Source organism: Physeter macrocephalus, chromosome 17 (assembly GCF_002837175.3).
Source record: "Physeter macrocephalus isolate SW-GA chromosome 17, ASM283717v5, whole genome shotgun sequence".
In the NCBI taxonomy this organism is placed as follows: Eukaryota; Metazoa; Chordata; class Mammalia; order Artiodactyla; family Physeteridae; genus Physeter; species Physeter macrocephalus.
The window spans coordinates 51577286-51600454 of record NC_041230.1 but is presented as its reverse complement, the minus strand read 5'-3'; the positions used below and the strand labels follow the sequence as shown (position 1 = coordinate 51600454).

The 23169-nt window shown below is 55.6% G+C and overlaps 2 protein-coding genes and 1 long non-coding RNA gene across 18 annotated transcripts in view; 2 read left to right on the top strand and 1 right to left on the bottom strand.

Moving 5' to 3' along the window:
* Nucleotides 1-1549: 1549 nt before the first annotated feature.
* On the top strand, nt 1550-10542 carry TAF1C (TATA-box binding protein associated factor, RNA polymerase I subunit C). Of its 14 annotated transcripts, XM_028477888.2 has the most exons (15): nt 1704-3957; nt 4048-4288; nt 5383-5464; nt 5664-5761; nt 5837-5926; nt 6022-6095; nt 6726-6964; nt 7061-7177; nt 7256-7373; nt 7459-7530; nt 7674-7809; nt 7969-8112; nt 8624-8798; nt 8872-9009; nt 9087-10542. In XM_028477888.2, exons 2-15 carry the CDS (start codon nt 4151-4153, stop codon nt 9947-9949), a joined length of 2484 nt encoding a protein of 827 aa, XP_028333689.1. In that variant the 5' UTR covers nt 1704-3957; nt 4048-4150; the 3' UTR covers nt 9950-10542. The 14 variants fall into 14 exon arrangements, with proteins under 14 accessions (XP_054934968.1, XP_054934967.1, XP_054934966.1 ...); XM_028477890.2 differs by lacking the exon at nt 1704-3957 and adding an exon at nt 1563-1691 and having other exon boundaries at nt 4240-4288; nt 7256-7299; nt 7459-7809; nt 9087-10497; XM_055078993.1 differs by lacking the exon at nt 1704-3957 and adding an exon at nt 1550-1691 and having other exon boundaries at nt 4150-4288; nt 5664-5926; nt 7256-7299; nt 7459-7809.
* Nucleotides 10543-10694: 152 nt separating this feature from the next.
* The window catches only part of DNAAF1 (dynein axonemal assembly factor 1), a 20732-nt gene continuing 8257 nt past the window's right edge, over nt 10695-23169 (bottom strand). The window contains exons 2-7 of the mRNA XM_055078996.1: nt 20841-21007; nt 19300-19590; nt 15113-15222; nt 13400-13456; nt 11918-12290; nt 10695-11135 (exon numbers count right to left, since the gene is read on the bottom strand). Of these exons, the coding sequence (XP_054934971.1) occupies nt 11029-11135; nt 11918-12290; nt 13400-13456; nt 15113-15222; nt 19300-19590; nt 20841-21007 (1105 nt within the window). The 3' untranslated portion in view covers nt 10695-11028. The remainder of the gene's footprint in view (nt 11136-11917; nt 12291-13399; nt 13457-15112; nt 15223-19299; nt 19591-20840; nt 21008-23169) is intronic.
* Nucleotides 12294-20385, top strand: LOC114484044 (uncharacterized). Of its 3 annotated transcripts, none has more exons than XR_003676528.2 (4): nt 12294-13640; nt 16844-17043; nt 17517-18279; nt 19495-20385. It is a non-coding gene; the product is annotated as an uncharacterized lncRNA (long non-coding RNA). The 3 variants fall into 3 exon arrangements; XR_008615520.1 differs by having other exon boundaries at nt 12294-17043; nt 19495-19764; nt 20123-20385; XR_008615519.1 differs by having other exon boundaries at nt 12294-17043.

Sequence of the window (23169 nt, the reverse complement as noted above, 5' to 3'; positions counted from 1 at the left end):
AGCCCCTGGGACTTCCCCGGCGGTCCAGCGGTGAAGACTCTGCTTCCACTACAGGGGACATGGGTTCGATCCCTGGTTGGGGAACTAAGATCCCGCATGCCGCGCAGCCAAAAATAATAATAACGATAATAAAAATAATAAGTAAAGAATTGAAAAAATATAATATATAAACAGCCCCTCTCCTGAACACTTCCATCACTACTTCTTACTGAGCCTGCTTTTCTTAGTCTTACGGGAACTTTCCCCTGCAGGGACTCTGCTTTTTGGAATAGCCCCCTTGGTCGGCACTCATCAGATGGAAGCCAAGGATTTGGAAATTGACTCTTTAAAGTGATGGTTCTCAAAGTGTGGTGCCTGGACGAGCAGCATCAGCATCACTGGAAACGCATTAGAAATGCAAATTTTGGGGGGGGAAGGGGAGGGTGGGACGAATTGGGAGATTAGGTTTGACATAAATACACTACCGTGTGTAAAATAGATAGCTAGTGGGAACCTGCTGTATAGCACGGGGAGTGCAGGTCGGTGCTCTGTGACCACCTAGATGGGTGGGATGGGGGTGGGGGTGGGAGGGAGGTCCAAGAGGGAGAGGATATAGGTACACATATCGCAGATTCGCTTCATTGTACAGCAGAAACTAACACAACATTGTAAAGCAATTTTACTCCAATTAAAAAAAAAGGAATTAAATTTAAAATAAGTAATATGTGGAATTCTTAAAAAGAAGAAGAAGTAGCATAACGTTTGTAAGGAGAAAGTTTTTTTCTGGGAGTAAATTCTAAGAGGAATTCATTTAAATGAAAAGAAAGTTGAATAAAAAAAAAGGAAATGCAAATTCTTGGATCACATCCCAGACCTACTGAAACAGAAAACGCTGGGGGTGTGGCCCAGCAAATGGTTATAACAAGCCCTCCAGGGGATTCTGATGCATGCTCAGGTCTGAAAACTACTGGGCTGGATAAGGGTAATATTTATGATCGCACAGCAGCTCTTAAAGCTTGGCCCCCAGACAAGCAGTATCAGCATCACCTGGGAACTCAGGAATACAAATTATCAGGTCCCACCCCGGACTCACTGAATCAAAAACTCTGTTTTAACACACCCTCCAGTTGATGCTGATGCATGCTAGAATGTGGGAACCAGTGCCTAAAGCTGTATTTGCCTGACTACTGGGAAAGCCTCAGGCATTCCCAGCAGTACCTGTACTACTATTTGGAAAGCCTGCTTCACAGGATATAAAGACAGTCAGTAGGATTCCTACTGACTAATAAAGTGCCTGGCTTATAATAGGTGCTCAGTGTTTGTTGAGTGAATTAATGCAACAATCCTGTAAAGTAGGAAGTTAGTTAAGCAGAGGTGAGATTCGCACGCCCGTCAACCTAGACTTCACTAATGGGATTTGAAGGCATCATTTGATTTCTACTGCCCACAGCGCCGCCTGCACTCGCATTCCCCCTCCGCCCGGGAGGTGGCGCTCCGGAGCGCTCGTGAGGGCAGGCTGGGAGGCGGGACTTCCTGCCTTCCAGGGAGCACTTCCGGCCCAGCCCAAGAGACGGGTAGACGCCGTTGTGGGGCGGTCCTGTCGAGGGCCCCGGATGTAGGTTGCCGTTCTCGGGCTCCCTCGTGGCACGAGGGTCAGGCGAGCGTCACGCGGAGGTTCATTTCCCAGGCGAGCACCGCACGGCCGGGGCCACGTAAGTGCGCGCGCCGCCCGGACGGGACGGAGAGGCAGGTCTCTCTGCTCAAGTGCTCGGGCCCCAAGCTTTGTGGCTTTGGGACAAGTCGCCCAGGCTTTACAAAGTGGGGTATTAGCAGCCGCTGGCTCATGGAGTGGGGAGCATCCCAGCGATGTAAAGCGTGGTAGCAACAGCTGTCTGGCACACGGCGCTTGATGCGAGACCTCTGCTACTGTTGGGTTGAAATTCTGGGGCCTGGAGGTGGAGTGGGAAGAGGTGGATAGGGAGGGAGTGGGCGAGTAGATGTCTGAGGGGAAGGGCCGCCCGGATCCCCTCTCCCACCCCATTGCAGGCGGACTTTTTGTCGTGCCCGGCCTTCCATGAATGCAGACCCGACTGACTCTGCAGCCTTGGCGGTCTAAACGGGCCGGGAGAGCCCAGGGCGAGGGCGGGAAGTCGAGGCTGTCTTGTCTCGGGGCTTCTCTGAGGTCGTGGGCTCCACCAGCGCCTTCAGCCTGCCTGCGTTTGTTTGAGGCTGTTTGGTTCCTTTTTCCTCTCCTTCATTCATTCCTGGATTTGTTCCTTCCGTTTTTGTTTTTTTTTTAATTTTTAAAATTTATTTATTCATTTGTTTAATTTTTGGCTGCGTTGGGTCTTCGTTGCTGCGCGCGGGTTTTTCTCTAGTTGCGGCGAGCGGGGGCTGCTCTTCGTTGCGGTGCGTGGGCTTCTCATTGCGGTGGCTTCTCTTGTTGCGGAGCACGGGCTCAAGGCGCGCGGGCTTCAGTAGTTGTGGCTCACGGGCTCTAGAGCACGGACTCAGTACTTGTGGCCCACGGGCTTAGTTGCTCCATGGCATGTGGGATCTTCCCGGACCAGGGCTCGAACCCGTGTCCCCTGCGTTGGCAGGCGGACCCTTAACCACTGCGCCACCAGGGAAGCCCTGTTCCTTCAGTTTTTATGTACTGATTGTTACCACGTAGTAAGTACCAAGGCACTGGGGAAAAAGTCTCTTCCCCATGGGGGCTCTTAGAGCAGTTTGGAATTAAATAGCTTTACTTTGAAATATCTAATCACACATTGCAATGCGTGATCTGGAGGAGGGATGCAGGGGTTGTGGGATAGGATTGGGAGAACTGGGAGAGGCTTCCTGGCTGAAAATCTGAAGGATGAGGAGGATTTTGTAGGTGGGTAGGAAGGGCAATGGTGTTCCTTTTAAGCGGAGAGATAGCGTGAAAGGGTCTTGCAGTGAAAAGACGCATTCCCGCCACTGTCCTCTCCTGCTACGGAAGAGGATGACAGCAATAGCCAGATGCCAGGAACTCAGAAATGAATCAGATACAGTTCCTGCCCCTGGAGAGCAGTCTCGAAGAAGAAATAAGGCTGTACCTATAAACCACAGTTAGAAAGAGGCTGACACATGCCCTAAGAAACACACATTCATTCAGTTGGCAAGTATTTACTGGCATTTACTGTGTGGTGGGCACTTTGCCAGGTGCCGAGGGTACATGGATGTTACAAACTGAATGGATACAATGCAGCTGCAGTTCCGAGGGGAAAAGGTTTTGCTTACTGAGACTCTAAGGCTGATGTTTGCTTGTGGATGCATGGGAGAGTAGTGGTTCAGAACTTGGATTTTGAATCAGGGCAGGGATCAGGCTGTTGGCTCGGGCAAGTTGCTCTTTCCCGAGCCTCAGTTTCCTGAACTCCATAATCGGGGCAGAAGAATAAAACCCGTAGTGCCGTGTCTGGCAGATGCTGGCGCTCAGTAAGTGAGCACTGCTCTTATCTGTGCAGGTAATAAAAAAGAGGGATGATATGGCTGTTTATTCTTCAGGAGCACTTTGTATTTACCAAAGCCCTTTGCCATAAGTTTATTATTATTCAACACACAGTCAGTTCCTTTTTTTGAAAGGTACTGTACTTGACAGTGGGAAGGCAGGCAGATAAGACTCGTCTCTGGCTTTGGGGAACTTGAGTTTGTCTTGGGAGCGTAGCGTAGAGTGTGAGGTGTGTAGTCTATGAACGTGTAATTATAATGTAACACATAAGAGCATGCTGGTAGCGGACCCCTCGCCACCTGTCTGACTTCGGCCCGTCACTCACCTCCTAGTTCGTTCCATGGCTGCCCAGTTGTTTCTCACGCACTTCCTGCCCCAGAACTTCTGCACTTGCTGTACCCTCTTCCCAGCGGCCTTGTCATTAGCTCAGGGTATGCCGAGCGCCACCTTCTTACCGATGCTAAGACCACACCCCTCGGCCACCGCCATCCCCTCCCTCCTGGCTGGTTGGTTGGTTTTAACATAGCACTTATTACTGTTCCTGTCAGGCATTAGGCGACATAGTCATTTGTTCTTTGTTATCTGCTTCCCCAAAGAAATTGTACTCCTCTTAGGGCACTCTTCACCCTCCAGGAACCTCGGAAGTGGCTGTCAGGTTCAGGTCTCTGAGGAAGGCCAGGGTGGTTCCTGTTTTCCAGGATGGACTTCCCCAGCTCCCTCCCGCCCTCGTTGTTTACGACTGGCCCCCTTGGTCTGAGTGATGTCCCTGATGTGTCCTTCATGTGCAGCTGGAGAGACGCGCTGACCCTGCCGGAGTCCCTGCCCCAAGGTTCTGAGGTGAGGATGGCAGGGAGAGCCTTGGTGGCTGCAGGGTGGGTGCCGTCGCTTGGCCCCCCCATCCTGGCATTCACACCAGTTGGCAGGAGTGCAGGGTGGGGTGGCATTGGCACAAATCTGCTAAGACACAGGCTGAGCCAGAATCCCCTCCTTTGGGGACCTGGGATGCCCTGCCATCCGCAGAGGGTGTACTGAGCGGGAGCTCTTGGCCCCCGTGTTTTCTTCCTCTATTCGTTCAACAGATACTCACTGAACAGCCCCTGCTATGTGCCAGGTGCCTTACCAGGCCCTGGGACTCCAGAGTGAGTAAGTCAGATGCGCTCCCTGCCCCGTGGAACAGGGTTAGGTTGAGTGAGAACAGACAAGTGAATAGACCAAAGGATAAAATCATTACAAAGTGAGAACAGCTCTGAGCGAAACCAGAACGATGCCGAAACCGTACAGTGGGGGTGAGGTGGGGAGGGGAGGGGAGATCTCCTGGGACGCGAAGGACGCCGGCCCTTTCTCCGGAAGCCTAAGCCATCTGGCTGCCACTTGGAGACAGGCTGGCTAAGGATTACGCCCGGCAGAGGCAAGCGGGCGAGAAATTTAAAAGAGACGCTGGCGCTGGGCAGGAGGGGCTCTCTTGACAAGGAAGGGCTTACATCAGATCCGCCCCTGCGGGAGCCTTGCTCGCCTGCCTGCTGCTCTTCCGTCCCCAGGTGTGGAGCTGAGCCGTCTCAGGCCAGCCCCGCAGTGGGATGGAGCAGCCTGTGGGTGTCCCAAGTAAGTGACCACAAGGTCTCCTGAGTGTGAGACTCAAAGGCCAGGGGCTCCTGCGAGAGCCTGTGCAGCCTGGAGGTCGAGAGCACAGACTAAAGTCAGGCTGCCTGGGTTCAAATCCCAGCCCTTCCCTTTAGTGGCTGCTGCCTGGGACAAGGGACGGCCTCGCTGTGCTTCCATTTTCTTCATCGTTAAAGTGACGATGACCGTCGTACCAGTTTGGCCGGTGCCTTGGGAAGATTGAATTAGTTAATAAAAGACAAGAGTGGGTGACAGCGCCTGGCCCAGCGCACACTCACTGTTCTGTTATGGCCACGGTTGTGTTTCCTCAGAACGCGGCGCCCCACGTGGCCAAGGGCCTGCTCTGGGAGCCGGACACCCCTGGGCCGCTGCCCTTGCTGCCTCCTGGTCCCGGTAAGGATCTCGGCCTTGGGGCCCCCTCCCAAGCTGCTCCCCGCTGCTCCTCTCCTCCAGCTCCCGCGCGACGCCTTTCCTCTCCCTGCTGATTCTGCCCTGCAGAATCACCTGCCCTGCAGGTGCCCTTGGCACCTCCGGGCACCTAGGATACCTGGTTCCATTTCCGGGCCCTTCCGCAGCCTCACTCTTCCCTCAGATCCCTGGGACCCCGGCGTGACTGCCCAGGAGCTGCTTTTCCGGGGAGGTTACCAGTTCCGTAGACAGCCCCGAGCCGTGCTGGACGTTACTGAGCAGGTAAGCGGCCCCACCGTGGACAGTGCCACGTGGCCGGGGCTGTGCCTAGTGACCTGGCCTCCTTTCCTCCTGCAGCTCAGCCGGTTCTTGTGGGACCATGGGGACATAGCCTTTGCACCACTGGGGAAGCTGATGCTGGAGAATTTCAAACTGGAGGGAGCACGGGTCAGTAACCCCTGGCCAGCCAGGAGAGGGAGCTCCCCACTTCCCGTCGGGGTAAGCCCTAGGGCGTGTGAGCTTGACGAGGCCTTTCCACACAGAGCCGCTCGAAGAAGAAGACAGTGGTCAGCGTGAAGAGGCTACTCCAGGACCTCGGTGGACACCAGCCCTGGGGGCAAGTGGCTAGTGAGAAAGGACGGGATGGGTATGCCTAGCTGGTGGTGGGGCTGTGGAGGGAACCAGGGCCTGGATGCTGGTTTCCATCAAATTGCTTCCACACCCCCCGTGCAGTCATGAGCCACGCTGCCCCATACAGAGCTCCCGGCTGCACGAGCAGCGTAAGGGAAAAAAGAATGGAAGTTCGTGCACTACGGCATGGCTGCATCCAGGTGCTCACGTGCTAATAGGGCTCTGCCTCTTTATTGTCTCATCCTCCTGCCTCTGCTTGGCTTAATTCCTAGACAGACTCTTTGCAAGTGGCAGCAAGATGGTTTATGATCCCAGGGGAAGGGCTAGTGTCCTTCCTGAGGCACCAGCAGAAGTCCCGGGAACGGCGCGGTCGGCTCGGCTCGGCTTGGGCGTCATGCCCATCGTGAGCCGATCCCCGTGGCCGGGGCGATGGCGGACTCCAAGTGGCCGGGCCTGGATCATGGGACTGCAGCACAGGAATCGGGCGGGCTGGTTTCCCAGAGGAGGAAGTTCTAGGGTGACTAAGAATGTGTCTGCTACACCTGGCCTCCCTCGGGATGGTACCCAGCCCTCCTCCCCAGCACCCACAGCCTGACCCTCCTCCTCTCGCCCCCAGCTGTCCCTGGGCTTACCTCAGCCAACGCCAGCGCCGGTTCTCCATCCTTGGGGGCCCGATCCTCAGCACGTCGGTGGCGAGCCTCCTGGGGGAGCTGCTACATGAGGAGCTGGCCCTGCGGTGGGAGCAGCTGCTCCTGGACGAGGCCTTCACCGGGGGCGCGCTGGCCTGGGTGCCCGGCAGGACGCCCAGGGCTGGGCAGCTGGTCTACCCTGCAGGAGGCGCCCTGGACAGGCTGTGTATCCTCCCTCGCTGGGCGTGCTCTAGGGACAGGTGGGAAGTTGGGAGCCTTGAGTGGCCATAACGCATGAACTTATCCTTAGCAAGGTGCCCAGACTTCCAGAAGGTCATCCTGACCCCAGGCGGCGAGCCCCGGGCTCTCGGAGGCCCTGGCCATATCCGGCTCCGGGGACCTGTCCGGCAGGTGGTGACCCGCACCGTGCAGGGAGAAGGTTAGGCCCATAGACAGCTGCCCCGTCCACTCGCTGACCGGTTGCCTGACTCTGACCCCGAGCCCCCCCATCCCTCAGCTCTGCTGGCTGTCCGCTCTGACTACCACTGCGCCCTCTGGAAGGTCAGTGGGCAGGGGCAGCCGGCCCCTCTCCAGGTGCTGCAGGTCGGGAAGGGGGCCACGGGGATCGGCCTCAGGTGAGGGGCTCACTGAGGCTGGTGTGCGTGGAGATGGCGTGGGGGAAGGGGGTGGCCCGGCATTCATCACGTGTGCGCCCTGTAGCCCCCACCTGCCTGGAGAGCTGGCCATCTGCAGCCGTTCCGGAGCCATCTGTCTGTGGACTCCCCAGGACGGGTAACGCCCCTTCCCCATAAAAACCCTCCACCCCAACCAACGGCTCCCGCAGAACCCGGCCCATGTCCCGGACCCCAGGCCAGGTCACCCCAGCCTCCCCCCGTCAGCCGGTCTCCCCACCATGGCTGGCCTGTCTCCCCAAGGCTGCAGCAAATCTACAAGGACCCCGAGACCCTTGTGTTCCGGGACCCCTGTCCCTGGCGCTGGGCAGACTTTACCGCCCACCCTCGAGTGCTGACTGTGGGTGATCGCACCGGAGTGAAGATGGTGGACACTCAGGTGAGGGGGCAGGTTCCACCCCCCATGGCGGGGGCGGGGTGGGGGGCCTCCTCCAAGAGGGCGTGATGAGCTGCAGGGCCAGCGAGCCCCGGGCCCGCTGCGGCAGGTGGCACCACAGATGGCGGACCGTGGGCTGGCTGACCGGGCCGTGACCCCCAGGGCCCGCCGGGCTGTGGTCTGCTGCTTTTCCGTGGAGGGGCAGAAGCATCGTGCCAGAAAGGGGAACGGGTCCTGCTCACCCAGTACCTGGGGGACTGCGGCCCCGAGTGTCTGCACCCCACGCTCCACCTCATCTGCACCCAGGTGAGCGATACCTTCCCCTCCTCTCCGTCCTGCACCGTCGCAGGCGGTCACTGGAGACGGTCCTGGACAGCTGCTGGGGAAGGGGGAAGGGCGTGGGCGTGGGGGCAGTGGCCAGAGCTGGACAGTCCCCCGTGTCCGGAAGGGGAGAGGAGGTCTGGCTCCACCCCACCCCCTCAGGACCCTGGGTGTTAGTGGGTGTGTCTTGGGCGTCTGTGCCAGGGTCAGGTGAGGTTGGGGGAGGCTGGGTGAAAGCCTCTCTCTCTCTCTCTCGAGAGCGAGCCCTCCTCCCAGTAAGGCCATCAGGACAGGGGACGGTGCCACCTGCTCGGGGGTGCCTCCTGTGCGGGGCTGGGCAGCTGAAGCTGCAGAGGCGGTCGGGGCCGGTCCCGGAGTGCTGAGACTTACCCTGAGAGCCACACGGGGCCCCGGAGGGGGCCACCCGGGGGACCTGTCCCGTCCCTGTCTCCCACGCCTCAGTCGCGTCCCCTCTGTCTTCTTGCTGGGCCCCTAGTTCTCGCTCTACCTGCTGGATGAGCGCCTCCCCTTGGTGCCCCTGCTGAAGTGGGACCACGGCCTCCCCTCCGCACCCCTGCTGGCCCGGCTGCTGCCCCCGCCCCGCACAGGCCTCCCGCGGCCGCTGCTCCTGGCGGGCCAGGGCGGGGAGCTGCAGGTGCTGCACATAGCAGGTGAGGCGCGGGCGGGCGGGAGGCGGGCGGGGCCGGGTCTGGGCAGGGCCTCAGCTGTCTGTCCCTCTTCCAGGAGAGGGGGCCTCCGCGCCCCGGCTGGCGGGGCCCCCCCAGTCTCTCCCTTCCAGGAGCGACTCCCTCTCTGCCTTCCCCCTGCTGGAGCCCAAGAGTCAGTGGCGGCTGCGGGAACGTCTGACAGCACCAGCCATAGGTGCGCTGGGGCAGGGGAGTGGGTTTGAGGAGCCGCACCCGCACCGGGCCGTGGGGTGACGGTCCTTCCACCTCCAGGTCTGGCCGCCGCCATTCCACCCGCCGCTGCCACACCGGTGCTGTCGCTCTTCCAACTTTCGGCGGCTGGAGACGTCTTCCACCAGCGCCTCCGCCTCCAGGCAGACCCCGGGCCTGACTCTCCTGCCCCCACGGCTTCCTGGACCCCCCAGGCCTCTGCCTCCTGCAGCCAGTGGCTGAAGGCCCTGCTGGAGGTGCCCCCGGCTCCCCCCGTGTGGGCTGCACCTACCTTCTCCCACCGCCGCCTGCTGGGCTGCTTTGAGCCTCAGAAGGCAGAGGGCAAAGCGCCAGAGGGTCTCCGCACGGCCATGGCCAAAGGGCGTGTCCTGCAGCCGAGGGACCTGGGCTTGCTCCCCACGGAAGAGCGGGCCCCCGCCCCCGAGCCAGGCCCCGAGGACGAGCTCAGCGAGCGCTTGGAGGCAGCCTGGGAGGGCCGGGCGGCGGCCTGGTGGGAGAGGCGGCGGGGCAGCAGCTTGGGGCCCGGCAAACAGCCCAAGCGGCACAAGCGCCGGACTCAACTGTCCAGCACCTTCTCCTCACTCAGCGGCCGCTTAGACCTCTCAGACGCTGCCAGCCCCCCTCCCAGCCCAGAGCGGACACTCCCCGAGGCCAGGCCTCAGCCCCCAGTGACCCCGCCCTCCCAGGAGTCCACCCAGGAGCCGTGGGCCCGGGGCGTCCCCTCGGAGCGGCAGCAGACCCTCCGGGACTACATGGCTGGGCTGCCGCTCCGAGGGGCCGCCCCGGGGGGGGCCTCCGTGCCTTCCTCCCAGACCTCCAGCGTCCGGGCCGCCCCTTCCCGGCAGCGGGCGGCCGTCCACTCCGGCTCTCAGCCACACGGGAAGAAGCCCCGCATGGGCTTCTGAGGCCCGGGGAAGCTGCCCCCCACCTCCAGGGAGCCCTTTGTCCCGGATAAGCTGTGCCTTTTGTGGCTGAAACGGGAAATAAAGAGAACAGTCGCCAGGGTGCAGACCTTCCTGCTTTCCGAAGGCCTTCGTGACTGCGGGAGACATTCAGAAGCGATTTGAATCCTCGTTGGAGGAAGGAGGACGACAAGGTAGTCGTTTCTCCTGTAGCTCGTTCTCCCAGGGGCACGTTGAGAAGTCCTGGGGGCCCCGTCCTGAAGGTCAGTGTCACCGGGATCCCCTCCAGCCGACAGTGTTGTGCTGGAAAGCAGGGGCTCCAGGCGGCCGAGGGCTCCGCCACGCACGGGTCCCCGGGACGCGGCGGGTGACGGTGAAGTGAGCTGCTCAGCCTGCGGGCGCTCCGCTGCTGGGCGTTGGCAGCTAGCTGCTGGTGGTTAGGTGTGTGTGTGTTAAGCGGTTTCTAGCGCCATCTGACATTTTGTAGAGGGAGGCACTTTGGACCCACGTTTAGGGGTTGAATAAACCTGTCAGCTGAGCCTGGTTTTGAACGATCAAGTTTCTCAGGCCGGGCTGCGTCCCCTTACTTGGCTTTCGACATTCAGCGCGTCAGGTTCGCTTCCTCCGCAGCTCTGTGGCCCCGGTGAAGGGTCTGCCCTCTTGCAGGGAAAACACCCCCTGGGAATGACACAGGGCCCTGGGGCGGGACCTAGGTTTCTGATCACACGTGAAGAGAGGAATGGTCCGTGTCTCGGGTACCTGATGAAGTGAATCACGTGTGACTCACTGGACATCGAATAATCCAGTAACATAGGGACTCGTGTGGGTGCTAAAATGTTTACAGTGCTCGAGGGAGACGTTTACAGTTAACATGGTTTATACTGCAAATAACCAGGGGTTGGGGTTGTGTTAGGCTTTGAGAGCCGGGAGCACAGTGCCATCCGTGTCCAGGGCCCTGCGCGCCCTCAGTAACCACAACTCTTTGAAGGGAAGGGGAGCCCAGCCAAGGGGGTGACCTGCCCTGCTGGGGGGTCAGGCCAGGGCCTGTCCGTTAGTCCAAGAGCAGAGGGGCTGCCTTGGGCTCAGTCCAGGCCAAGTTCAACGTCGTCCCAGGCTTCTCTGGCCTGGGGCTCCGGGCACTCCTCAGGCTGCATCTCAGACCGCACTTCATCCTCTTCAGGGCCGTTTCCTAAAGAGCCAGGAAATGGGTAACTCTGTGTTCTTGGGGAGTGCGGCCAGCCCTCATCCCTCCCCGCGTGCAGGCCGTGGGCAGCCACGCAAGCTGGTGTTCAGCGAGCAGCCTGGCTGCCATCCAGTGTGGATTACAGCGGGAGTCGTCTGCGTTCAACAGGCTCCCCGAGTTGGATACCCGGAGGCGCAAAGCCGAACACAGAGCTACCCCCGGTGCACTGTGACCAGCAAGCACTAGCCAGCTTCCCCCAAGTGCCTCTCCCTGGTCGTGGGCACAGGCCCCAAAGCCAGGCCGCCGGGCACGGCAGGGTGTGGCTTTACCGGTCCCACCCAGCCGGGCGCTGTGGTGCCGTCCCCGCCTGCTGAAGCTCGCTTCCTGGCCAGCACCATCTCACGGTCATTCATCCGGTCCTGGGCCTTCACGTGGACGACCCACACCCTCCGGCCAGCTGTCGCCCTCGTTTCGTCCCATATTCCCAGCTGCGGTATCACTGGTCCCCTCCTTCCCTCAGCAGCCTTGGTCTGGAAGGGCCAAGGATGGGGAAGGTCGGGGGCTGGGGGGGTCGGTCTGGCAGCTCCTTGGCCCTGGCCGGCGACTTAGGAACATGCCCTAGCGATCTCCGTGGTCTCTGGAGAGGTCGTGAGTGACCCCCTCTGAGAACACGGGATCCCTAGGGCAAAGGCCCAGGTGGCCATGCGCTCTGGGTTTGGGTGGTCCACAGTCCATTTCCCCCTGAGAAGCTTTTGGCCCGTGTAGCCTTGAAAGTTGGGTGACAGTACCTGGAGGGGAGGCCAGAAGCAGGTCCCCATCCCTGTCCTCACTGCACGGGGCTGGCGCGGCTTCCCTTTTGCAGGCTGGGGGCCAGGGTGGTTGCCTTGAAGGCTCGTCGTCGTCCAGCTCCTGAATCAGCGGGCGAGGGGCCTTGGTGTCTCTCCTGTGGGTTGCCAGGTCCCTCTCTGCTGCTGCTTTAAATATGCCTGTAAAGGGCGTCTCCGTCTCGGCCTTCCTGGAGGTGTCCTTGGAGACTGCGAATATACTGGAAAGGGTGTCTGTGGATGCGTCTTCCAGCACTGGGAGTGAGGTGTAGTCTAGTTCAGGGTCACTGTCGTCACTCAGGCTTGAGATGGCTGTGATCTTTGGAAAGCACATCTTCTGTTAAAAGAAAAAAGATGTATTTGAACATTTCTGTTTTCACAATAGTCTCTAAAATGCACAACGCTAATTCGGCTTTTTTTTTTTTTTTTTTTTTTCTGCGGTACGCGGGCCTCTCACTGTTGTGGCCTCTCCCGTTGCGGAGCACAGGCTCCGGACGCGCAGGCTCAGCGGCCACGGCTCACGGGCCCAGCCGCTCCGCGGCATGTGGGATATTCCCGGACCGGGGCACGAACCCGCGTCCCCTGCATCGGCAGGCGGACTCTCAGCCACTGCGCCACCAGGGAAGCCCCTAATTCGGCTTTTTAAATTTATCACACTGTGGGCCCGAGGGAGCACAGCACTCGCTGCTTGAAAGTCGGGCCTCAGGATGGACACTCCTTGGCAGCCGTCTGTGAGCCCTGGAGGCCGTGGTGAGCTCTGCAGCCAGGTCTCCACTCCCTCCGGTCCTCGTCAGGTCTCCGTGTGGCACGGCCCTCGCCCACTCTGTTCCTGCTGCACCAACACCCTCCTGGGTCCCTTAACGGTTCATCTGTGAGCCTTGGCTTCTGACGGGCTCCGGCTTCACCCAGCCACCTAGTCGTGCTTTGGAGGTCAGGCCCCCACGGAACTGTGGTCCCCTGTGTCTGTGTCCCTCCTTCGATGACGAGCTCCTGCCCTGAGATTACACCTTAGGCTTCCCTCTCCTTGGGGCCCCCGGGGCTGGCCCACACTGGCTCTCGGTACCGCCAGAGGGCGGAGGGTCGGGTCACCTTGGGAGAGGTCCCCGTGGGGCCTTCTATGCTCTCCTCCCTCCCTTCCCCTGCCCGTGTGTCGCTGTGGTATAGACGTTCACTAGATGAACATACGGATACATCAAAAGGATAGAAAAAATGTTCAGATAATTATGTACAGAACATGATTATTAAAAATCAGTGATAAAAGATCTGTTCAAAAAAACTGAAGCGGCTAGTTATGAAACCTCAGAGAGGAGAGCAACAGTAAACAGCCGCATTTCCTTAGGTGAGGTGAGAAGGCTTCAGGCACAAAGCACAAAGGGCATGCAACTTTCCGAGATACTTGGTCAGTGACAGGGCTGGAAGGGAAGCTGGGAAGGTGTGAGAGGTCACCTTGTGCTCGTCTCCCGGAGGTCCGCCTGCGTCCACGTCTTCCAAGTCAGGCAGGTCCTGGAAGAGAAAACGATCCCCGTCAGCAGGAGGGCACGCTCCCCACGCCCGGTCCCCGGGACAGATGTGGCCGCACAGCCAACCAAGCCTGCGCTACGTGCTCGGAGTGTGGAGGGGCCCGCGGAGTGACCCAGACCACTCAGGCCCCGTGCACGCTCGAAACGCACGCACGAGGCAACACCAGGTACCTGGATCTGATCAGTGAAAGAGATGTGCAAGGTGTGGCATGTTTCAAAAATTTCCACCTCTTTCTCCACTTCACTTTGGTGTTACTCGCCCAGTTCATCTGGGGGGAAACGTACGTCCTACACACAAATTTGTCTTAGGACACTGTGGCATAAAACGAGTCTATTTTGGACCTCCCCCAAACTAGGGGGGCTTTTCTGTTTTGTGTTGTGTTTGGGGGTATCTTCATCTCTAGCACCCCGTCCAGCGTGTGAGGCAGGCACAGTGTGTGGTTAGATGCATGGGCTCTGGAGCCACACTGCCTGGGTTGCTACTCCTGCTTCATCATTGCCTGGCTGTGTAGCCTTGGGCAAGTTGCTTAACCTCTCTGTTTCTCAATTTCCTCATCTGTAAAATGGGGATGACAATGGTACCTATGTCTTAGAGTTATTGGAAGGGTTAAATCAATCGATAACAAGATGTGTTTAAAATAGTGCTGGACAAAGGAAGGACAGTCAGTACTAGCTTAGTGTTGGGGTCCTGTATACGGTCAGTAATCAAATGTTAGGGAAGAATTGCCCACTTTTGTTTTTTCATATGTATATGCAGGCCCAGAAAACCAGAAACCCACTCTGAATATTGGCTGTACTTAGTCGAACACTTACTGAGCCACGTGAAATTGTGAGGTTGGGAATGAAACACCCGTGTAGGAGTTTATGGAAGCAGCGGGCGGGGGCGGGCGAAGCTGCGCACACGGCTTGAACGGAAGGAGCTCACTCGTGGGCAGAGAGGCGGGCCGTTCTCCGGGCGAGCAGGGTGTGAGGCTACAGGTGGGGGGCACCGGCCCCCACCCCTTGCCCCACCAAAGCACCGTTCCCGGGGGTCATGGCAAAGTGTGTACGTCCCCAGAGACCCATTCCTGTGGGCACAGCATGTCAGACTGTTATCAGAGCGGAAGGGTTTCGGGGAGGAGGGCCGTACTCCGGGCCGGGATCAGTCCCAAGGTCAGGCGGCCCCTCACCGAACAAGCCCCAGGGGATGGGCCGCTGGGCAGTCAGGCCGGGGAGCAGGAGCCGCGACAAGCCAGGACGGGCAGCTGCCCGCAGAGGGCAAGGCTCTGATGATCAAGTGCAGCCTTCCCAACAGTTCTGTGGGTGGCCAGCCAGGCGGACCTGCTTTCTGTGTAGCGCCTTTGGGGAAAACACGTTAAGAGTTCTGTAGACGTCGTTCAAGGGGGCTCATCTGGGCCGTCACTTCTCAGTCTTGAAGGTGCACAGGCATGGACCCCCCTGGGGGAGGGCTTATTAACTGCAGGTCCTGAGCAGTGGGTCTGGGGTGGGGCCCGGGCTTCTGCCTTCTAAGCAGCCCTCAGGGGAGACCATGCCTGCTGGCCCAAGGGCCACACTGGGCAGCGAGGATTTGGAAGTTTTGTGTCTGATCTGATACCGGCTGTACCGCAGATACTTCTCTGCAGATGCACCAGTTACGTACATCGATGAAGAGCTTCTCCTTCGTCTCCAGTCTGATGGCTTCCAAGTCTTCAGCTCCACAGAGCTCTGTACCTGATGCACTTTCAGTGGCCACAGTCTGGGGAGCTGATTCTAAGGAACAACAAAGAGTTATATTAATCTTGGAGTTAGTTTTATACATGGTGGACAGACGGGCAAACCCAAGGTTAAGGCGATTCCAAGGGGAAGGACAAAACCGCGGGTCTGAAAGCCTCCAGCCCCTGTGACAGGAGCTGCAAGCATTCCAGGTTAGGACAAGATTATGTCTGAAAGGAAAGGGAGACAGCTGCCCCCTTTCTGGAGCCTGGAGATGGAAGCACCAGCCAGGAATCCGTGAAGAACGCGCAGGAACCTTGGAAAAGGCATGATTGATGGGCCGGGAGATGAAGAAAGAAAGGCCGTGGTGCCAAAGGCCAAGTTTCACAGCCCCTCCTGCTGCACGAGCGTCAGGGAGACCTGTGAAGTCGCCGCAGGGTTGCCTGTGGAACGTGGAGTCCAGACAGGGCTTGTCTTCCTCCCCCAGGCCCCTCCTATCCTACCCTCTGCTTCCTCTCCAGCCTCCATGATTAGAGATGAATGGCCCTGCTCTGCTCGTGACACGCTGTCCGCCCTGAGGACTGGCCGTGCCCAGTTTGACTCGAGAGCCACATTGGGGCACCCGTTTAGAATGAAACAAGGGGGACTTCCCCGGTGGCGCAGTGGTTAAGAATCCACCTGCCAGTGCAGGGGACACGGGTTCGAGCCCTGGTCCGGGAATGTCCCACATGCCGCAGAGCAACTAAGCCCATGCGCCACAACTACTGAGCCTGCGCTCTAGAGCCCGCGAGCCTCAGCTACTGAACCCGCGTGCCACAACTACTGAAGCCCGGGCGCCTAGAGCCTGTGCTCTGCAACAAGAGAAGCCACTGCAACGAGAAGCCCACGCACCGCAACGAAGAGTAGCCCCCGCTCGCCGCAACTAGAGAAAGCCTGCGCGCAGCAACAAAGACCCAAAGCAGCCAAAAATAAATAAATAAAATAGGCAAACTAGATAAACAGACGTTAAAAAAAAGAATGATATAGGGAAGTGGGCAGGGGCTTTCGGGGCTGCTGTGGACGATCCCAGGCCCACCTCCCAGGCCCAGTTTGTCGTGGTCTCTTCCACTTGGCTGTGCCCGTGGCTTCGCAGCTTCTAATTACAGTAGTCGGTTTCCCCTCCAGTTAGTCCTTCCCCCGGACCCCTGTGTCCTGCTCGTGGCACCATGGCGTCCAGCTTCCCAGCCAGCAGAAGCTTCTAGTCCAGGCAGCTGCCAAGTCCCTTTGTTTGCTAAAACCTACCTGCTTAGGCTTTGTGTGCCGGGAAGAGGCGAGGCAGGGAAGAGACTAGTTGTTGGGCGTGTTTCTTACGTTGCCTCACGCGAGCCACGGCAGAGACTGTTTCCACTTCGCAGGGGCTAGAATGGGCTCCGAGAGGTTTTGTGGCTTGCCTGAGGTGTCCCAGCTGGTTAAGGGGCTGGACTTGGGTTTGACCTCAGGGTGTCTGTCTAGAAAATTCGCTGCCTCGCCTGTTCACAGAGTGTTGTAGTGAAACGCGTGTGTCATCCTCTGTACCGTTTTGGTGACCACTGGAAGGAAGCTAAGGCTCCTCTGGACCGAGTGTCATCAGATGGAGGTGGGAAACGTGTCTCCGTGACGTATGCGCTCACATCACGTTTCCCCTGGTCCTGATATTTAGACTCAGCATTGGGATGGGGAGCTATTCAAGCCTCCGAGCCCTGACTCGGTCCCCAGGCAGCCTTCCCTGGTTCCTGACTCCATGATGAGAGAGGACGAGCCCAGGAAACGCAGCAAAGCTGCTCGTACCGTTTATCTCCTAATCTCCTGCATCCTTCACTAGGCCTCGTGACTCGGAAGGCTGTGTGCCATGCAAGAAAGGTAAATGGAAAAGTGATTTTTTTTAAACAGATGGCTTTTATATTTAGATTTGCTTTTCTTGGGGTTGAGTAACTTGCGTGGAAGAGGGACCTCCTTGTTCTGACAGCCCAGCTCCCCTCTTGGGACTCAGGACACCCAGAGGGTTTAGCTCAGTAGGGAGGGGACTATGGGGCAGGGGTGGGCAGCAAAGGCCGTGGGGGCTTAAAAGCAGGGGGGGATGGCAGTGAATCGAGGTAGAGACCAGCTTGGTCTCTGCAAGCAGATCTGGCTTCAGTTCAGCCCCACTATCACTTGCTCTGTGACGTGGAGCAGGTTACTTCACCTCTCTGAGCGCCAGGTGCCAACTCAGTAACGTGGGTTAATGGTGAGAGGACCTGATCGTGGGATTTGGGGAGGCTAAGCTGGAAGTCAGGGCCCTGGCTGACATGTTGGATAAACATCTGGCTGTGCTTCCCTCTTCTGACCTGCCGCAGGTTGCCAGCTCCTTGCTAAACGTGCCCTTCGTTCCGGAAGCCAATTGATGGTTTCACTCACGGAAACCTCTGCTTCTAGGCTAGGTGCGGCTTCAAGGCAAAACACTTACCGGAGGGGGAGTGCGGATGCAGGCAAAACCTTGTGTCTGGATCTCAGAGTACACGTGCCAACACCTACGTCAGTAGTTCAGAGGATGCTCTCTTCCCCGTGTGTTTAATACATGATTAGCGCCCCTTTTAAATAATAAAACCTGTAACATCGCCATCTGTGGAAAGCTTGAGGGAAAACGTGACCCTTGTCTAGTAGAAATTCTCTCCCAGAAACCAGGGAGTGACCAGGTCTTGGAGGGTCTACAATCCCATCCAGCAAAGTGGTGCCAGGAGCCATAGAAAGCAGGGCTTCAGTGCCTCCCAAGGGAAATTAAATCAAGACAAGTCACGCTTCTCATAGATGCATTCCAGCCGCAGCCTCATGGCAAAGTCAGAAGAAGAGCTGCGCAGCAGCCACCCGACAAGTGTGAGTAGGGCATCAGAGGGATGGGCGGGACATGTCCCCCTCCCCGGGAGCCTGTTCTGTGACTCTGGCTGTTTAGATCCCACGCAGTTTCCTGCTCCTTTCCTGCTCTCCGCCCACTGCTGCTGCCTCACCTGCTGGAACCCCTGGGGACTTCATGAGCTCCAGCATCCCTGATGGGGGCCTGGGCCACGGACGTCAGCACAGTCACAGGTCACCTCACTCCCTACACCACCCCTCCTTCCTAAGGTGTGTTTCTGTTTCCCACAGACATCTTGTTAAAGACTGAAGGCTCCAAGATAAATTTTTCAGATGTTACTGAACAAAAGGGGGGTGGGTAGTAAACCCCAGTGAATAATGGAGCACTGAATTTTTGGGGGTATGGAGTGGCCAGTAAGGTTTTGAAAAGAATAATTAAAATAGAGCTCAGTTCAGTTAATCTTTGAGGATAGTCTGCCCTGCCATTATCTTCAGCTGGAAAGATAATTCACCCATCTCTGGTGCCCTGGGGTGTGGCCTTTGCCCCCTTGGCAGTCTAGAGACTAGGGTTACTTCGAGGTCTCTCCCAGACAGTGGGGGCCGGGCCAGCTGACCTCCCCAGATGGACCTCAGATCCTGCTCAGGCTGGGGACAGAAGGTTCGGGTCTCCCAGGGCTGCACAGACACAGCAGTAATGGGCAGTGCCCAGGGCCGAGTCCTGGGTTTATCTGTTAGCGGGACCCCAGGAACTTGGCGAGAACCTGCCAGTGGGCGTCCCTTCTAGATCAGCATGATCCACTGTGGAAGCTATGGCCATGTACCTGCCATGTGGCCAGTACTCCTGAGGGGCTGGATTTTAAATTTTATTTATTTGTATCTACTTTTAATTCATTTCAATTGAAAAAGTGAAGCAGCCCAGAACAACGTGCTTCTTTTCATAGAGCTGCATTTCACCTTAACCATTCAAAAGCGAGCATGTGAATTGAGATGTGCTATAAGTGGCATATACAGGCTGGATTTTGAAGACTTAGTGTCAAAAGAGGGAAAGTATCTCATGAATAATTTTATGAGGATATAAATTATTATATTTTAGAGGTACCGAGTTAGATAAAATACACTGTTAGCGTCTCACCCATTTCTTTGCACCCTGTTGAAGCTGATACTGGAAATGCAGTCCTGGCTCCCCTTGTGGTTCTAGATAACTCGCAGACTCAGCAGTCAGAAGTGAAAACCCGAGGCCCCCAGATGGGTGCTGGCCCGTCTACACCCCTGTTGTTCTCAACCACCTACCTTCCCAGGCAGCTCCGGGGCTCGGTGGCGGGGCCTCGGCAGGGAGCGCCCCTCCTGGCTCCCCGTCAGCCTCCGCAGGCAGTTCCTCCGGGAGACTTGACTCTTCTGACTTTTCTGGGAGTAGCTCATCCTTGGCCTCGAAGCTCTCCTTGACAAACAGCTCCGTCTTCTGCCACCTTTCTCTGTCCTCTTCAGGCGCTTCCTCCCCTTCCACACTGGCCCCCGAGTCCCCGGCGCTGTCTGGCACGAGCATCTCCCCTGAGCAGAAGTCCACAGTGAGCTGGGAACGTCCTGGGAGGACAAGGGGGACCTGCAGTGAACTGCCGGGATGGTCATCAGAGTGCTGTGTAGGTGCTAAATACACGGGCTGAAAGTCCACCGGGGGATGCCTAGCGCATGCACGGCCGGCACAGGACACAGCCACTAGAGAACTGTGCAGGGGGCTCTTAGGAGACGCAGGCTGAGGTATTTGGGGTTAAGGGCCACGATGTCTGCCTTTGCTTTCAAATGGGTCAGCAGAACAGGAAAGACTGTGTGTGTGTGTGTGTGTGTGTGTGCCTGTGTGTGCCAAAATATTAACAACCATCTGATCTAAACAGACAACTCAGCTGTTCATTTTAACTATTCTTTAAGCTTTTCTTAAAACTTGAAAAATATCAAAATTAAAAGTTGGGAAGAGGGAAATAAAACCATGCTACAGGGGAACATCTATTTTATGGGACTATACTATTACGCTTATTCAAAAGAGTAGGCAAAAAGCAATACAGCTATGCCAGGGGCTTCCCTGGTGGTGCAGTGGTTTAGAGTCCGCCTGCCAACGCAGGGGACACGGGTTCGAACCCTGGTCCGGGAAGATTCCACATGCCGCAGAGCAACAAAGCCCACGTGCCACAGCTACTGAGCCTGCGAGCCACAGCTACTGAGCCCACGCGCCTAGAGCCCGTGCTCCGCAACAAGAGAAGCCACCTCAATGAGAAGCCAGTGCACTGCCAAGAAGAGTAGCCCCCGCTCACCGCAACTAGAGAAAGCCTGCGTGCAGCAACGAAGACCCAATGTGGCCAAAAATAAATTCATCAAATAAATAAATTTATATATATATAAAAGAAAGCAATATAGCTATGCCAATTTTTTCTATTAAAAAAAAAACGTGTTACATGCATGGGGAAAAGCCAGGAAATACCCGCGCTGAATACCGAGTGGTTCTTGCTATGATACTGTTATTACTCTTGCCTTTCTATGTTTTCTATGTGTAGCGTATTCACATTTTGTAATTAGGTGAAAAACACTAAATGTCATTTAAAAGCACACATAGAGACTCTGGCTTTTCTACTGGGTGTAAGAGGAGGAAGGGGGTTTCTACTTAATAAGGTGCCCTGAGCACCGTCCTTGCATGAGGTCAAGGGCAGATGGATATGCAGGTACGTGAACAAATGGTCCCCACTCCCTACCCCCAATCCCCGAGATGAAAGACTGTGAGTTCAACAGCCCAGATTTTTAATCTAAACGGCGCTCGGGGTCCTCCTTGTGTCTCACGCATGCACCTTGCTCTTGGGTTGCTTTCTGCTGTTTCCTCTCCTCAGCCTGGCGCTTGATTGCGGCCAAGGCCTCAATGCTGTCTGTGATCTTCTTCCGCTCTCTGCTCTCCCACTGCTGTCTCTCCTCCTTCTCAGCTTTGTACCCTCCTCGTGCCCAGGCCTCTGCACAAGCTCTGTTTAGGAGTATTAAAAACAAAAAACAAAGAAACAAGAACACCCCAGAAATCGGGGAGGTTTGAACTGTCACAGGTTCGAAGTAAATCCAAAACATATACTATCTGACCAAACTTGCTCATCTTCCCCAAAATCAAACTAAAGGCACAGGACATATGACTGCAAGGATACATATTAACACATGCATATTTTAATCTTTAAAGTCTAATGGTTTGCAAAGCCTTCCAGATATGAGGCCAAGAGCGCAAGTGACAAAAAAATAGAGAAACTGGACTCCACCAAAATTAAAAATGTGTGTCATGCAAAGAATACCATAAATAAAAGACAACCCACAGAATGGGTATGCAAATCATATACCTGATCAGGGGGTTGTATCTAGAATATATAAAGACCTATTGCAACTCATTAATGCAAAGATGACTTAAAAACGGGAAGAGGTTAAAAGAATGAGAAGACAAACTGCACTGGGAGAAAATATCTGCAAGAAAGATAACTGAAAAATGGCTTGTATCCAAAACATACAAAGAACTATTAAAACTCAAAAATGAAAAAACACACATTTTAAAAAGTGGGCAAAAGAACTGGACACCTCACCAAAGAAGATAGGCAGGTGGCAAATAAGCTCATCACCACAGGACGTCAGAAAAGTGCAAATTAAACCAATGAGATGCCACTTGACACTCAACAGAACGGCTAAAATCCAGAACACTGACAAAACCAAATGCCGGGAAGGATGTGCAGCGACAGAAATGCTCCTTCATTGCTGGTGGGAATGCAAAATGGTGCATCCCCATGGAAGACAGCTTGGCAATTACAAAGCAAACATAATCTTACATATAATCCAGCAATCGTGCTCCTAAGTATTCACTCAAATGAGTTGAAAACAAATGTCCACACACAAAACCCTGCACAAGAACATTGATAGCACTATTCACGACAGCCAAAAAGTGGAAGCAACCCAAATGTCCATCAACTGATAGATAAAGAAAATGTGGGCTGACATAGCCTCATCCACCAGAGGGCGGACAGCAGACTCAAGAAGAACTACAATTCTGCAGCCTGTGGAATGAAAACCACATTCACAGAAAGACAAGATGAAAAGGCAGAGGGCTATGTACCAGATGAAGGAACAAGATAAAACCCCAGAAAAACAACTAAATGAAGTAGAGATAGGCAACCTTCCAGAAAAAGAATTCAGAAAAATGATAGTGAAGATGATCCAGGACCTCAGAAAAAGAATGGAGGCAAAGATCGAGAAGATGCAAGAAATGTTTAACAAAGACCTAGAAGAATTAAAGAACAAATACCTAGAATAATTAAAGAACAGACAAACAGAGATGAACAATACAGTAACTGAAATGAAAAATACAGTAGAAGGAATGAAGAGCAGAACAACTGAGGCAGAAGAATGGATAAGTGACCTGGAAGACAGAATGGTGGAATTCACTGCTGCAGAACACAATAAAGGAAAAAGAAGGAAAAGAAATGAAGACAGCCTAAGAGACCTCTGGGACAACATTAAACGCACCAACATTCACAATATAGGAGTCCCAGAAGGAGACGAGAGAGAGAAAGGACCCAAGAAAATATATGAAGAGATTATAGTCAAAAACCTCCCTAACATGGGAAAGGAAATAGCCACGCAAGTCCAGGAAGTGCAGAGAGTCCCAGGCAGGATAAACCCAAGGAGAAACATACTGAGACACACAGTAATCAAACTGAGAAAAATTAAAGACAAAGAAAAATTATTAAAAGCAACAAGGGAAAAATGACATTTAACATATAAGGGAACTCCCATAAGGTTAACAGCTGATTTCACAGCAGAAACTCTACGAGCCAGAAGGGAGTGGCATGATATAGTTAAAGTGATGAAAGGGAAGAACCTACAACCAAGATTACCCGGCAAGCATCTCATTCAGATTCGATGGAGCAATCAAAAGCTTTACAGACAAGCAAAAGCTAAGAGAATTCAGCCCCACCAAACCAGCTCTACAACAAATGCTAAAGGAACTTCTCTAAGTGGGAAACACAACAGAAGACAAGAACCTACAAAAACAAACCCAAAACAATTAAGAAAAGGGTCATAGGAACATACATATCAATAATTACCTTAAATGTGAATGGATTAAATGCTTCAACCAAAAGACACAGGCTTGCTGAA

Excerpts from the sequence above, each read along its gene's own strand:
- TAF1C (XM_055078993.1), top strand. The coding sequence starts at position 4,151 with ATGGACTTCCCCAGCTCCCTCCCGCCCTCGTTGTTTACGACTGGCCCC. Across the intron at positions 4,289-5,382 it reads CCCTGCCCCAAGGTTCTGAG|AACGCGGCGCCCCACGTGGC; the intron begins GTGAGGATGGCA and ends GTGTTTCCTCAG. Across the intron at positions 5,927-6,021 it reads TCAAACTGGAGGGAGCACGG|AGCCGCTCGAAGAAGAAGAC; the intron begins GTCAGTAACCCC and ends CTTTCCACACAG.